Source organism: Bufo gargarizans, chromosome 1 (assembly GCF_014858855.1).
Source record: "Bufo gargarizans isolate SCDJY-AF-19 chromosome 1, ASM1485885v1, whole genome shotgun sequence".
NCBI classification, from domain to species: Eukaryota; Metazoa; Chordata; class Amphibia; order Anura; family Bufonidae; genus Bufo; species Bufo gargarizans.
The window spans coordinates 694,748,098-694,763,378 of record NC_058080.1 but is presented as its reverse complement, the minus strand read 5'-3'; the positions used below and the strand labels follow the sequence as shown (position 1 = coordinate 694,763,378).

The following is a 15,281-nucleotide window of genomic DNA, read 5'->3' as shown; positions in this document are numbered from 1 at the left end:
CTGACAATATGCAAACTAAATGGGGGATAAATGATCATAGTAATGATCATTCATCCCCTATTCAGCTGCATCTGGCCATGCAAAAATGATCGCTAATCAACTGGTTTATCATTATGGGGGTCATTTATTAATATGTAATACACCTAAATTAGACGTGTTTCAGGCTCAGAAGGCGACGTAGCGTGGGTGGGGAAGGGGACTGTCTTACATTTAGAACTGGTGGAGGATCCGCCAAAGTTATGGAGAGACCCGGGCCTCTTCATTACTGCAGCAGATATACCGCCCGCTATGGGGCTTTATTAAGACCGGCGCGTAAAACGCTGGTCTTAATAAATGTGCCCCTATATGCCTACAGGTTTCTGGAATGTATTGCCTCCACATGGACGGTTCTCTGCAGAATCCTTATCACAGACAACCATAAAGAAGACTGCCCTCTAGTGGGAGCCTAGTCATTTATTTTTCCATGTTTCTAAGTACTGAAAAACTCATCAGTGGCACTTCCTTCTGTAATAAATTGTCTCTCACGGCTCTGGTAGCAGGATGTCACTTCTTTGCGTGCAACATGTTTTACAAAGGAGTCCAGATCTAAACCAGATGTAACTATTAAAGGTTATTATGTATTTTAAATGAAACCTCCTACGTACTTTAAAGTAACCCATAAACTACCGGTGCCATATTTTACAGAAATATCATGCATTATCTATAGCCTGACAACGTGGTCTTCTTGAGCTTAAAGAGGCTGTCCCACAGGACAGAGGATAAGTGTCTGATTACTGGCACTCTGATCGCTGTGGCCCCTGCCAATCACTAGAATGGGGGGCCATATTCCCCATTTGAATAGATCGGTCGACACTTTCAACTCTATGAGACTGACAGAGACAGCTGAGCACTGGAAAGTTGAATGGAGCAGCAACACCCATGTATGTTCACCATTCCATTCAATATGGGGAACATCGGCCCCCATTCTAGTGATCGATGGGGGGCCCAGCAGAAATGTCTATTCTTGTCAGTAGCTGCAGACAAGACTAGGACATGTTCTATTTTGTGCGGAGCAAAGTTCGGGGCCGCGGACCGTAAATGTGAATGCAGACAACACACTGTGTGCTGTGTGCATCTTTTCCCTCTCGATTGAAAATCAATGGGCCTGCACCCGTTCCGCATAATTGCGGAATGGATCCGGACCCAAAGTGCGAACGTGTGAATGGACCCTTATGGGGGTTGTCCCATCTGGACATTCTGTCCTATCGATATGCCATAAATGTCTGATAGGTGGGGCTCCCACCTCTGAGATCCCCACCAATCTTCATAGTCACACACTGCCATTTCCATCCAACTCTGCTGTAAGAGGCCCTTATTACACCAGCACATGTACATAAAAGAGCAATTACAGCTTTGTCAGATCCATTTTTAAATAGATACCAGAGAATCATGGCAGCCTTTCTGAATTTTGAATTGTTGAAGTTCCCTAATTTTTGGTGGCAAGAACACTGTAGTCAGCCAAGGAAACTGATATAGATCCCTTGAAGGCCAGAGCTTTAATCAGGACTTCTTGGACAGTATACTATTACAGAGGAATCTGGATAGATTGGAGGCTTGGGCAGATAAGTGGCACTGACAAATGTAATACACTGACAAATGTAAGGTTATGCACATGGTAAGGAATAATGCAAGTCACCCGTACATACTAAATGGTAAAACACTCGGTAACACTGACATGGAAAAGGATCTCGGAATTTTAATTACCAGCAAAGTAAGCTGCAAAAGCCAATATCAGGCAGCTGCTGCCAAGGCCAATAAGATAATGGGTGGCATCAAAAGGGGCATAGATGCCCGTGATAAGAACATAGTCCTACCACTTTACAAATCACTAGTCAGACTACACAATGAGTACTGTGTACAGTTCTGGGCTCCTGTGAACAAGGCAGACATAGCAGAGCTGGAGAGGGTCAAGAGGAGGGCAACTAAAGTAATAACTGGAATGGGGCAACTACAGTACCCTGAAAGATTATAAAAATTAGGGTATTCACTTTAGAAAAAAGACGACTGAGGGGAGATCTAATTACTATGTATAAATATATCAGGGGTCAGTACAGAGATCTCTCCTATCATCTATTTATCCCCAGGACTGTGACTGTGACGAGGGGACATCCTCTGCGTCTGGAGGAAAGAAGGTTTGTACACAAACATAGAAGAGGATTCTTTACGGTAAGAGCAGTGAGACTATGGAGCTCTCTGCCTGAGGAGGTGGTGATGGCAGTGGCGTACCACTCCATCCACTGCTGCACCGCGACTCCGCCAGGCGCCGGCTTCTGTGGAAGGATTATTGCGGCGGCGCGCAACATGACGTCACGACGCTGACGCCGCGCCGCCTTCACCGAAGCGGAAGGATCCATTACCAGCGGTCGGACGGAGCCTGAGGCATCATCAAAATGTGAGTAAATAATTGTGTAATTAAGGGGTGTGTGTGTGCGTAATTAAGTGGGGGTTTGTAATTAAGGGGGGGGGGGTGTAATTAAGGGATGTGTGTGTGTAATTAAGGGAGGGGTAAGGTGGGGAGGGAGGGGGTGTAATTAAGGGGGGGAGTGTGTAATTAAGGGGGGTGTAATTAAGGGAGGTGGTGTAATTAAGGTGGGGAGGGAGGGGGTGTAATTAAGGGGGGGGTGTAATTAAGGGAGGAGGTGTAATTAAGGGGAGAAGAGAGGGGGTGTAATTAAGGGGGTGTGTGTGTAATTAAGGGGAGTGTAATTAAGGTGGGGAGGGAGGGGGTGTAATTAAGGGGGGGTGTTATTAAGGGAGGGGGTGTAATTTGTAATAAATATTATTGAAAACATTGAAAAAAGTTTGTGCATGTTTTCTTAACTTTCTTGGGCGGGGGGGGGGGGTGTTGCCAAACAAAGGGTTCGCCCCGGGTGCCAAATGCTCTAGGTAAGCCCCTGGGTGATGGTGAGTACAATAAAGGAATTTAAGAGGGGCCTGGATGTATTTCTGGAGTGTAATAATATTACAGGCTATAGCTACTAGAGAGGGGTCGCTGATCCAGGGAGTTATTCTGATTGCCTGATTGGAGTCGGGAAGGAATTTTTTATTCCCCTAAAGTGGGGAAAATTGGCTTCTACCTCACAGGTTTTTTTTTTGCCTTCCTCTGGATCAACTTGCAGGATGACAAGCCGAACTGGATGGACAAATGTCTTTTTTAGGCCTTATGTACTATGTTACTAAATAACACATGCACATTTAACTCCCTGTGCCGCGAATACGTAATTTTGTGCAAAGGCATTAAAGGGGTTGTGCGCTTTTTTTTATGTTCATGTATCAGATCGGCTGAGGGTCCGACTCCCGAAGCCCCATTGATCAGCTGTTTGAAGAGACTGCGGTACTTGTACGAGCACTGCCTTCTCTTCATTGTTTACCTGCTCGCCGTCACAACTGCAGCGGTGAGCAGGTATATTTACATCTCACCCATTCATTTCTATGGTATGGCTCTTTAGTACTTATTTGAATACTACAGAGCATTACTATTAAAGTGAATGGGAATTACACCTGCTTACTAGTGATGAGCTGCAGGGGTTATTTTCAAATTCGTGATATTTTGAATATTTTGTAGAATATTTGCGAATTCGAATATTCATTATATTCTACATTCTTATTTTTTTTCTACTCGAAAATCGGCAAGGTAATGATCGCGTAATATGCGAATATTATGCGATAAATAAAGGCGTGGGTCGAAAACGAATATATAGCACTATAGAATATAGTGCTATATATAAATTTTTTAGAATATTCATAATTTTTTTCCATCTGAAGTCATGATTCCTCCGTGCTTAAGTTGCTTGTGGGCTAATGACTCATTGGCCCACAAGCAAGAAGCAGGGAGGAATCATGTGTTCAGATGGAAAAAAATGACGAATATTCGAAAAACGAATATATAGCACTATATTCGAAATATTTGCAAATTCTCGAAGTTGCGATATTCGCGATAAATATTAGTTTCTCGAATATTCGTGCTCAACACTACTGCTTACCAGTGCAGTTGCGACGGCCAGCAAGTAAACTGTGAAGAGAACACAGCGCTTGTACGAGCGCTGCGGTCTCCTCATACAGCTGATCGGTGGTCTCCCGATGATCTGATATTGATGACCTATCCTGAGGATAGGTCATGAATCTAAAAAGGCGGACAACACCTTTAAGAATAAGGAGTTATTTTTTATTTTTCTCTTTATACATTTCTATGATAATATTTTTTTCATTTGTAGAGCAATGTAGCAATACGAGGCCTTCACTCTTGTGGTGCAAGTTTTACTTAAAGTTTTCTTTTTTCAGGTGTATTAAAGGTTTGAACTTGCTGTCCGATCTACTAGCAGCAAGTTATAGAACAGGAGGAGGTGAGAAGATTGATATATAGTTATTGCCCAATGCCGTACAATCTCTGCTTCTTCTATGCTGAGGAGTCCAGAGGGCGGTCTTATCAGTGATTAACCCCTTAGTGACCAGCCTGTTTTGGGCCTTACTGACCAAGAGTTTTTCTTCCTTTTTTTCATCATCGCGTTCCAAGAGCTATAGCTTTTTTATTTTTCCGTCTGTATAGCTTTATGAGGGCTTTTTTTTTCATAGTTTTGTAGTTGTAGTTTTTAATGGTGCCATTTTGGGGTACACATAACTTTCTGATTAACTTTTATTAACTCTTTCTGGGAGGGAGATGGGAAAAACAGCAATACTGCCACTGCGTTTTTACATTATTAATTTTAAGGCGTTCATTTTTCGGCATTCATTTTTCTGGGTCAGTACAATTACAGTGATACCAAATACATATATTTTTTTTTAGGTTATACAACTTTTTTGCAATAAATACCCTTTTTTTAAAGAAAAAAATGTTTTTACATTGCCACTTCCCAAGACCCATAACTTTTTTATTTTTATTTCTATAGAGTTGGGTGATGGCTTTATTTTTGCGGGAGGACTTGTATTTTTCATTTGTATCATTTTGGAGTAAATGGCGCTTTTTGATCACTTGTTATTAAGTTTTTTCGGTGGCAACTAAAACAAAATCACAGAAATATAGTGGCGAATATGGGGGAACTGCTTAAACCCCAAACACTGTAGCGTGTTTCTCATTGGGGGAGCAGCCCCAGCGCATGTGGACTGCAGCAAACGACCACCCCCAGCAAAAAATGCGTACAATGGAGGATGCTGGCACGGTCCACATGCACCACAAAGGCATCCTACACAAAACGGAGCATTGTGCGAATGAAAATATAATTATATAAATCACAGAAAAAAATGCACCAAACGGATATGCCACTGACTATACTAGCTAGTCATACAAGCAGATTAAAAGCTGAGACTTTTGCCAATATATTCCTGTCAGGAACACATCGGAGCCCATCATACATCACGTCACGGTCTCTCAGCATGGCAAGGGGTCCTACCACTACGCTAACTATGGTGTGAACACGGTCTGAAGGTGATGTAATCCAGCTCACAGCCAAGCTTCCACACAACCGCATAGCAGGACAACTAATGCAATGTGAACAAAGCAAGACTGGAAGCCACACCCATTTTTCAGTGGCAACTAAGAATAAATTAGCAATACTGTCTTTTAAAAAAAAATTTTTACGGCGTTCACCGTAGGCGATAATTTATGTGATATTTATGTAGTCTGAGTCATTACTGACACGGCAATACGAAATATACGGGGGGAGATTTTTTTTTGCAATTACATTGAAAAGTGTATTGCTTTTAACGGAATTTTTAATAAATATGTTTTTTTTTCTTGTTTTTACCACGTAATAGTCCCACAAGGGGACAGTATTTTGATTGCTTTTAAAATGCAATGTATTATCCCTACAATGCATTGTATTTTGATAGCAATGCTATTTTAACATTGACCAGCAGGCTGCACCAGTGAGGCACAGCCTGCTGGAAATTACTACAGCCGGGACCAGGGCCTACAACAGATGCCAGGTACCCTTCAAACACATCAGCACCCCACAATCGCATTTGCGGGGTGCCGATGGGAGACAGAGGAAGTCCACTCCCTCTGTCACCACTTTACATACAGCGGGCGCCATTGCCCTAGGCATGTAAAGTGTTAAACAACCCGGACGGCACTCCTGCCGGTCCAGGCTGTTAGAGCAGGGACTCGGCTCTCATGTGAGAGCCAGGTCTCCGCTCCCTGCTGCATAGGAGACCCGCGCAGCGCTTACAATGGGCCGCCATAAAAAAGCAACGGTCCAGCCTAAGGCCCCTTAGTGACTGCCGTAAAAACACGTATCAGTGGTCACTAAGGGGTTAGCAGACTTCTCTCTATGACTGATTGCATATATAGAGGTAGCTGCCAATCATTGAGGAGGACCACCCACTGGACTCCTAGGCATAGAAAGAGCAGAGATTTATACAGTATGAATAAATTACAAGTTTTATTGAATCTTTTCCCACAAAATTATATATTAATCTGCTCACATTCTCGTGCTCTATAACATGCTGCCGGCAGATTACACTGCAATGTCAAAGTGACAGGTTCTCTTTAAATAGACATGTTAGCAGAGCCAACTGATCCTATTTAATGTAATATTTTAAGTAATATATTTATAACCCTGATGTGATCTTTAGTTGTTAATAGCATGATACCCTAATAATAATAATAATAATTTTAAAAACTCTATCATAGCTAAGATTCTTTTACTCTAAGAGTAAGGGATGGGGAACCTCTGGCCCGCAGGATCATTTCATATGGCGAAGAGCGCTGCACTGGCTGTACTCACCTTCTCTCATCTTATTCTGGGCTCCACTCTGTGTACTGATGTGCATAGCGTCAGAACGTAGTGCACATAGGTCTTCAGGTCACAGTACACAGTGGAAGAGACCATGTGGGACCGGTGAGTCCTGGATCTGCAGCGTCGCCCGGAGCAAGCAAGGTATGTTTATTTTTTTTATTTTTTTGTAATGTTTGATCTGAGGTCTGATAGGGGTCTGATCTGAGGCTGATGGGTCTGGGGGGTCCAATCTAAGGCTGATTGGGGCTGGGGGGTTCGATCTGAAACTGATTAGATCTGATCCGGGGGTTCGATCTGAGGCTGATGCAGTCTGGGGGGTCAGATCTAAGGCTGATTGGGGCTGGAAGGTCCGATGTGAGGCTGATTAGATCTGATCTGAGGATCCGATCTGAAGCTGATGGGGGTTGGGGATTCAATGTAAAGCTGATTGTGGCTGGGGGCATTTGATCTGAGCCTAATTTATTTTGATCTGAGGCTGATTGAGGGTCTGATCTGTGTCTGTTGGCGGCTGATTTGAGGCTAATGGAGGCTGAGGGCTCTGAGTTGGGTCTGATCTGAAGCGGAAGGGTTTAATCTGAGGCTGATGTAGGCTAGGAGGGGTCTGATGGGAGGCTGATCTTTGGCTGATGGAGGATGGGGGGGTCTGATCTGAGGCTGATTGGGGGTCTGCTCTGAGTCTGATGGAGGCTAGGGGGGTCTGATCTGAGGATGATAGAGGTTGGGGTGTCTGATATGAGGCTGATGGAACTTGGGGGGTTTCATTTTGGGGTCTGAACTAATCATATGTTTGACCAAATATAGCAGTCTAATTTTTAAGTTGAGAATTTTGTATGGCCCACAAACGATGATACAAATATCTAAATGGCCCTCGGCAGCAAAATAGTTCCCCTCCCCTTCTCTGGGAAATTAGGTGCTGAAAGTGTAACAGTAAAAGCTTGAATACTAATGAAAACAAATCCTGTGTAATTGATGGACGACTACATAATGCATCTAGTCTTGTATACTGGGAAATATATCCATTTAACGTAACATCCTGTCATGTATTAGTACTGAACGTCAGAATAGTTTAACCCAACATTTACAATTACTCTCCAGCAATGATCCGGAATAGTGGATTGTCCACATTCGCTGTTTATGGTTTGAGGTTTGTTTAAAAAGAAATCATTAATGCACTTTTTTTTCCTATAACCTCATACATCAGAAAATGTGTTATTACCACTCGTCAATACAGATAATTAGTGATGAGCGAATTTCATAAAATTAGATTCAGATTCCATATAAGCAAATCAATTGTAATTTATTCATAGAAACCTCTGCTCTTATTTTGCTTTGGAGTCATGTGGGCGGTCCTACTTATTGATTGACAGCTCTCTCGTGTGTAGTTAAATAATCATAATACAGTAATAATAATCATAACCAAAATGATAAAAGGATGAATCCATGCTCACCAGTTTCCATCTTGATTGCTAAACTGTTGCACTGCATAACCAAACTGTACGCCTGGTGGTCCAGAAAATATTTTATTCCCTGAAAATCCAACATTATATGGAATGCAGAATTTCCAGAAGGCACCTGAAGAAAAGATAAATGCGGAGGAAAGATTTAAAAGGAAGCAAGATATGGAACTACACGTCAAACCCAGTAAATCAGAAGGCTCCACAATAGATTTACAAAACATATGAAATGACATTTTCAAGTCTATGAGATGGATAACACATTATAGGCCCAAGGATATATATTTATGGAATTATCCCTCATGGAAATGGACTCAAAGAACCTATATGGACCATGGATCTCATAAGTCCATCTCCGTGTAAGCCCTAGTGTTACACATTATTTTCCGGTCACTAAAGTTGATTCAGATCAGTTGATCACCTCATATTATAGTGGTTTTCCCACAAAGACAAACCCTTCTCTAGCATAAACTGACTCGGTAAATCGCCATGTCTTAGGGTACTTTCACACTTGAAGAATAAGGAAGTGACCCCGATTGCGACACATGTGAATGAGGTCCATGACGGTAACCCGAGGTCCCTCCGTTTTACTGTTCTTGACGTGGTTCATCCATCCCCCCGTGGGGGTGATTGGGATAGGAGAATTCTACAAAAAGAATGTGAATGGATCCATAGACTCCGGTCCCAATCCCCCCTAGGGCTCAATGAAAGACTCACATTCTCATGTTTCCTGTGACCGATTTTACTTTCTGGCCCTATGGTTTATCCCTGGTATATTCTCCTGTCTCCCTTTTCCCTCTCCCCTACCCCCTCCTTTTTTTCCCTTGCTACCCACGGGTGCGGCTGATCGTTTCGTCCCTACAGACTGTGCCTGGTGCGCGAAGCACCCATATGTTATTATCATTGACAGTGAATAAGCATATTTTTCACTGATTTAGCTATCTGTTACATATCTATTATCGTATCTATGACTGCGAATTTACATTTGTTCTATGTCTCTTTTGGTTTAACCACTCCCCATTAGGTATCTCTTATACCTCTCATTCCACAGGTGTAATAATCTGGTTAATTTTGGCTTGTTTAGATATGCCTTATCTCCTCTCTATCATGAGGGGATATTTTTGTGCCATATTGATTATATTATGGTAAATATCTCTAATCTATACTCCAGATGCACCCACTTCAATGGCCCGACCTGTTGTGCGTTCCACTCTGGAACGCATGTCCACCGGTGATGACGTCTAAATCGGACGCCACACATAGTTTTTAGCTTTTCAGTGTTGAGCTGCGCTTCAGTCTGCAGCGCAGGGTTTCTGACGTCACATCCGGGCGCCGCAACCGGAAGTCCCATGTGCGGCGTGCTTTCCACAGTGGAACGCACATTATCACCATCAGCTGTCTAGTGCACAGCATAGCCGCCACATGGGGTGATTCATTAATTCATTAATGGGAGGGATTTAGTATAAGAGGGGGTGGCCCTCCATGGCTAATTGTTGGACCCTGGGAGAAGTTACTATCATCCATCATGGGAGGATAAGCATCTTGTCGGCACTAACAGTGAGTAACCCCAGCTACCACACTAAGTGTGGAGCAGGCTACTATGGTTCTATGGGAACAAACGTCTGATTACATGCTTTTGTCATATAGGATATGCAGGAGGAATGGCCTCTTTATTCACAGGGACTGTCTGACTTGTCTCAAGGTATGCCCATTTGCCTCATTTAGGCTATGCTGTGTAGGTCTATGAGCATTTCCCTTAATCTATTGGTCATCTTGATTTGTTTCAGCTTATCGTTTTTTGTTACACCACTTGGCTATATTGTATCAGTAAGGCGGACTGTGGCCTTGTCTGAGAGCGGGGTTGCATCTATATGCATAAAATACTTCCTCTGGACACAGTGAGTGACCCTCTTGAATGAGGCCCCTCGTTTTGGTGATGGTCCCTCACTCAATTTATTTTGGTGTCTGGCTACAGATATATGTGTATATATATACATTTGTATGTTTCTCTCTTTCCCTACAGATTTCCATCCTGGTTCCACAATACCTAAATAACGTGTCCCAAACATCTTGACTGTTGGTGCCTGTTTCTCCCCTCCCTTCGTTTCTCCCAGTAAGGTCATCTGGTCCAATCTTTTAAACCTTATTTATGACCGTCATTTGACACCTTCTCTTGACCGTCATTTGACACCTTGGTTTGTCCTACGGGTGTATCGTGGTTGTCCCAGTTTGGGCCTCCCTCCGTTGGACATCCATCAATGTAACCATTTAATATAATCCATTTGCCCCCTGATGATCCCACACCGTGGGGGAAACGCGTTGGGGTTGAGCACAGATACGTCTGTGTCACTAATTGTTATCCTCTTAGGTGTCGTTTTTTGTTTTTTGTGTTATGTAGTCAGCTGCATCGTGTACCTTTTGGTATTATTACCGACAGGGTTGTATATACTGTGCATATTGGGATATCCTTTCTGTCCATGCCCAACTTAGTCCACCAATATATTTATTACCAGTCTGTACATTTTAGGGCTAACTAGGAGTTGCCAGTGAGGTTCGAGGACGGGGGGTCTCCACCTTCAGGAGTCGCCCCTGGGCACAGGGCCTAGCTTTAGTATTATTATTAGGGTCATCTATTCCCCAATTTATCATTTTGGTGGACATCTTTATGCATGGACACTATAGGACTTAATGTTTGTTGTATGAATACTAATAAAGATTATTTACTATTTAGGGTTATACTGTAGCTGGACTTGCTACTTTCACACTTGCGACAGAGGATTCCGGAAGGCAGTTCCATCCTGATCCGTCTGACAAATGCATTAAAAAGGCCGCACCCGTCTCTCCGGTGTCATCCGGAAAAACGGATCCGGCTATTTTTTTTTCACATTGTTTGCGGTCTGAGCATGCGCAAACCGCAAGGTCAGATCCGTTTTGCCAGAACACTCGGGGCTGGATCCGGCATTAATGCATTTCAATGAGAAAAAATGCCGGCAAGTGTTCCGAAATTTTGGAGGGAGATAAAACCTCAGCATGCTGCGGTATTATCTCCGTCCTGAAAAGGAAAAAATACTGAACTGAAGACATCCTGATGCATCCTGAACGGATTGCTCTCCAATCAGAATGCATTAGGATAAAACCGATCAGCTCTTTTCCGGTATTGAGCCCCCTAGGATGAAACTCAATGCCGGAAAAGAATAACGCTAGTGTGAAAGTACCCTTAAGCTGGATTTAGATGAGCCAACTGAGCGGCCGATTGTCGGGAAGGAAAAGTTCCTTTGCCAGATTTTCACACCAGAGCTTCAAGCAAAGATGGTGGCGGCCGACCCGTCGTGAGAAATTGGAAGAGGTAAGTATGATTTAAAAGGGTTGTCCGAGTTATATTTATTTATGACCTATCCTCAGGATAGGTCATCAATATCAGATCGGCGGGGGTCCGACATCCGGCACCCCCTGCCGATCAGCTGTTTGAAGAGGAGGCGTGCGCCGTGCCAGCGCTGCCTCCTCTTCACTGTTTACCTTCTGGCCGTTGCATCTGCAGTGGTGAGCAGGTGTAATTACACCCGAGCCGTCCCATTCATTTCAATGTGACGGATGGCTCCTGTCCTGTGTATAGAAGCGATCCATACCATTGAAATGAATGAGACGGCTTGGGTGTAATTACACCTGCTCACCGCTGCGGATGCAACGGCCAGAAGGTAAACAGTGAAGAGGAGGCAGCGCTGGCACGGCGCGCGCCTCCTCTTCAAACAGCTGATCGGCGGGGGTGCCGGGTGTCGGACCCCCGCCGAGGGATAGGTCATCAATAAATATAACTCGGACAACCCCTTTAATCTTTTTTTTTCTGTTAATTTTACACTATTTTTACTCTCAGATACTGAGGGGTACAATGATGGGGGCAGCACTATTGCTACTTACAAAGAAATGCGCTTTGTCATTAAGTACTTTTTTGTGACATATTATTTTTTTTAAATTCGGTGAAGCAGCCGAATCAAAAATTGAAGAAATTCGCTCATCTCTAGTCTCTGGTCTAGGAAGAGGCTGGAGCGCTCACCACACAGCAGCGCCCACTTCAAGCAGCTTATTTATTGGGCGCCGTGTGTAGGACCACCGCTGATCAGATGTTAGACCATCAACATTAAACTCCCGGTAAACCCCTTGAATACTAACGGGCACAAGGACTGAGCTGGAACATAACTTTGCATGCACTGAAAACTTTTATTTGCATAAAAGTAAAAAGAAGCATTTCTCAGGATTGGAAGACTGGATTTTCACAAGAAAAGGTGTGGTTAGGTTCAGGGCACCTACCCTACCTAGTGGTAGGCTTACTTTGAAATGGATTTTTTTGAAGATGGCAGACTCCCTTTAAGATTTGTGATGACCACAAGCCTTAAGTAGCATCTAGCTGATATGCTTTAGCACTTTTTCCAAATATGGAGCTTTCTGCAAATGGAAATGGCCAGAAAAACCATTATCTTCCTGTGAACACTTTGAAAGACAAGACCACGCATCGATCTGAGACCATCCTCACCCACATCCTGAAACTAATAATACGTTCAGAGGAAAAGCAGCAACGTCTCCGAAGCCATAAGATGCCTTTTTGTTATTTGCTGCTTAACAGTTCACTGCTTGTTTAATTCATGAATACCTCAAGCCTCAACACCGGACACCTGAAACGCGTCAGAAAAAAGCAGAGCTTTCACGTGTTTATAGGCCAATGCTCGCTCTTTAATGGAGCTACAGTACGAGTACAAATTAGGAAAAGGATCGGCACCGCAATGAATCAAGTATAATAGTTTCATTTTACAACAATGAATGACAGAATTTGAAAGAGATAGCAATGAAATGTCAATACGTGCAAAACCGCTTACTTACTATCTCCCATTGTGTCTTTGAGACCCCAGCTACATAAGGGAGGTGAAGCGAAGAGAGTCATAGAAGTTTAAGGAGACTCGCTGAAAAGTCTGTGGTTTACAAAGGCACAAACTAGAGAAGAGACCCCCGTTCTCCTGCTAGGACGCCCACCTGTCAAACATTTATTGCCATGTATATCTAGGTCTGTCCTTGGAGAATGTGTACGTCCAGTGCCTCCCGTTTTGAGGGACAGTTATGACTACATAGGGTTTCTCTCCTAGAGGAACCAAGCGGTGACACAAGGACCAGAGGTGAAACTTGAAGCTTCCGTGGCCTCAATGTCAAATCTGTAAAGGGGCTCATCCCCCACCTACATAATACAGGTATGTACTTATGGCACCAGGTCCTGGGTGTTTATGCCATCTCTGCCCCCCCCCCCCCCCCATAGCTGCCTATGCCTCTGTGATATAGAATCAGTGGGGCCCTGTGTGCCACCATACAATCTGTTGGCATGTTGCTTTGTCCTGTGCAATCCTTACATAATAAAACATTTTTAGTTTGGGTAATTTACTTTGGGTATCAATCTCTTTACTATTTCAAGATCCCTGTTTGCGGTCACTGAATGAGTACAATATTGCTTACAAATTAAAGGGGTTTTCTGGGAATAGAATGTCCTCAGGATAAGTCATCAATATCAGATTGGGGTCTGACTTCTGCAGGGTCACTGCCTCTTCTTTATCACAGTTTACTGAGCGCAGCGCCATAAATTGTATAGTGGCTGTGCTTGGTACTGCGGCCCAAACCCATGCACTTGAATAGGTCTGAGCTGTGCCTAGGCCATGTGACTGATGAACGTGATGTCACTGGTAGAGGTAAGCGAATCGAATCCAACAAAGTGGAATTCGATCCGAATCTCAGGATAAATTCGATTCACCGCAAAGCCGAATTTCCTCGTGCTTCGTGGTAGCGAATCGATTTAGTGTAAAAAAAATAAAATAAAAAAATAATCATACTTACCTCCTCTATATGCTCGCGACAGGCCGGCCGCCGCCATCTTGTTCGACCATCTCGGCCGAAATCGCGTGTGTGGTGACGTACAACACCATGCCGCCAGAGTGATGATGTTATCTCGGGCCGCGCAAAATTTTGCGCCAGATCTTCAAGCAGGATGGGTGCGGCCGGCCCGTCGCGGGCAAATGGAGGAGGTAAGTATGGTTGAATTTTTTTTTTCTTTTAATTTTACACAGTTTTTACTCTCAGATGATGAGGACAGCGCTATCGCAGCTCCCTGTCATTGCACCCACTACTTCTACTTACAAAAAAACGCTCTTTGTGACAAAGTAATTAGTGAAGAAGCAAATATTTTTGTAAAACTCGTCGAAGCTGCCAAATCGAATTTTGAAGAAATTCGCTCATCTCTAGTCGCTCACCACACAGCAATGCCCACTTCAAACAGCTTATTTATGGGGGCGCCGTGTGTCGGACCACCGCTGATCAGATGTTGATGAACTATCCCGAGGATAGACCCTGAACATTAAACTCCTGGTAAACCCCTTTAATACTAGCGGGCACAAGGACTGAGCTGGAACATAACTCTGCATGCTGTGCACACGTCCGCTCAGTTCTGCCGTCTCACTATTAGACATGTCAGACTGATATCTTACAACTACAATGTATTCCCTCAAAGTGGCTCTTCGCAGGACTACACACCCAGGAAGGTTAGATGGTGAGAGTGATTAACGTACAGGCCACCTACATTAAGTGACTCACCATAATATTTGTGTCTGTCCTATATTACTACTACGTGCTGTCATCATCCCTCTCCAGACATATGAATGGATTATGCAACAATTGTCTTCAGTAACCGTCAACACACAGGGGTCAAGACACAGGATGTTAGTCAACGTGAGGCAAGAGTTTCCCATCTACAGATGATCAGACTACAAATCCTAGGCTCTGTTCACACCACGTTCTTTGAAGACATCAGACATATAGATTCCATGCAGGAGCATAGCTATAGGGGGTGCAGAGGCGGCAGTCGCTACCGGGCCTGAGGGGACACAAAGACCCTTGTGCCGCATAAGAAGACACCAGTATTCGAGAAAGTACATGCTGGTCAAGTTACACCTCTGGTTGGAGGGAAGAGGTTAGGTCAAGAATTTGGCGTGAGGGGTGCTGTTTCAATTTTTGCCTCAGGCAGCAC

At 43.7% G+C, this 15,281-nt stretch overlaps 1 protein-coding gene across 1 annotated transcript in view; it reads right to left on the bottom strand.

Annotated features, from left to right (window-relative positions):
- The window catches only part of ITGA2 (integrin subunit alpha 2), a 123,463-nt gene that overhangs the window by 57,451 nt on the left and 50,731 nt on the right, over positions 1 to 15,281 (bottom strand). Inside the window, exon 2 of the mRNA XM_044276226.1 lies at positions 8,222 to 8,345. Coding sequence (XP_044132161.1) covers positions 8,222 to 8,345 — 124 coding nt within the window. The remainder of the gene's footprint in view (positions 1 to 8,221; positions 8,346 to 15,281) is intronic.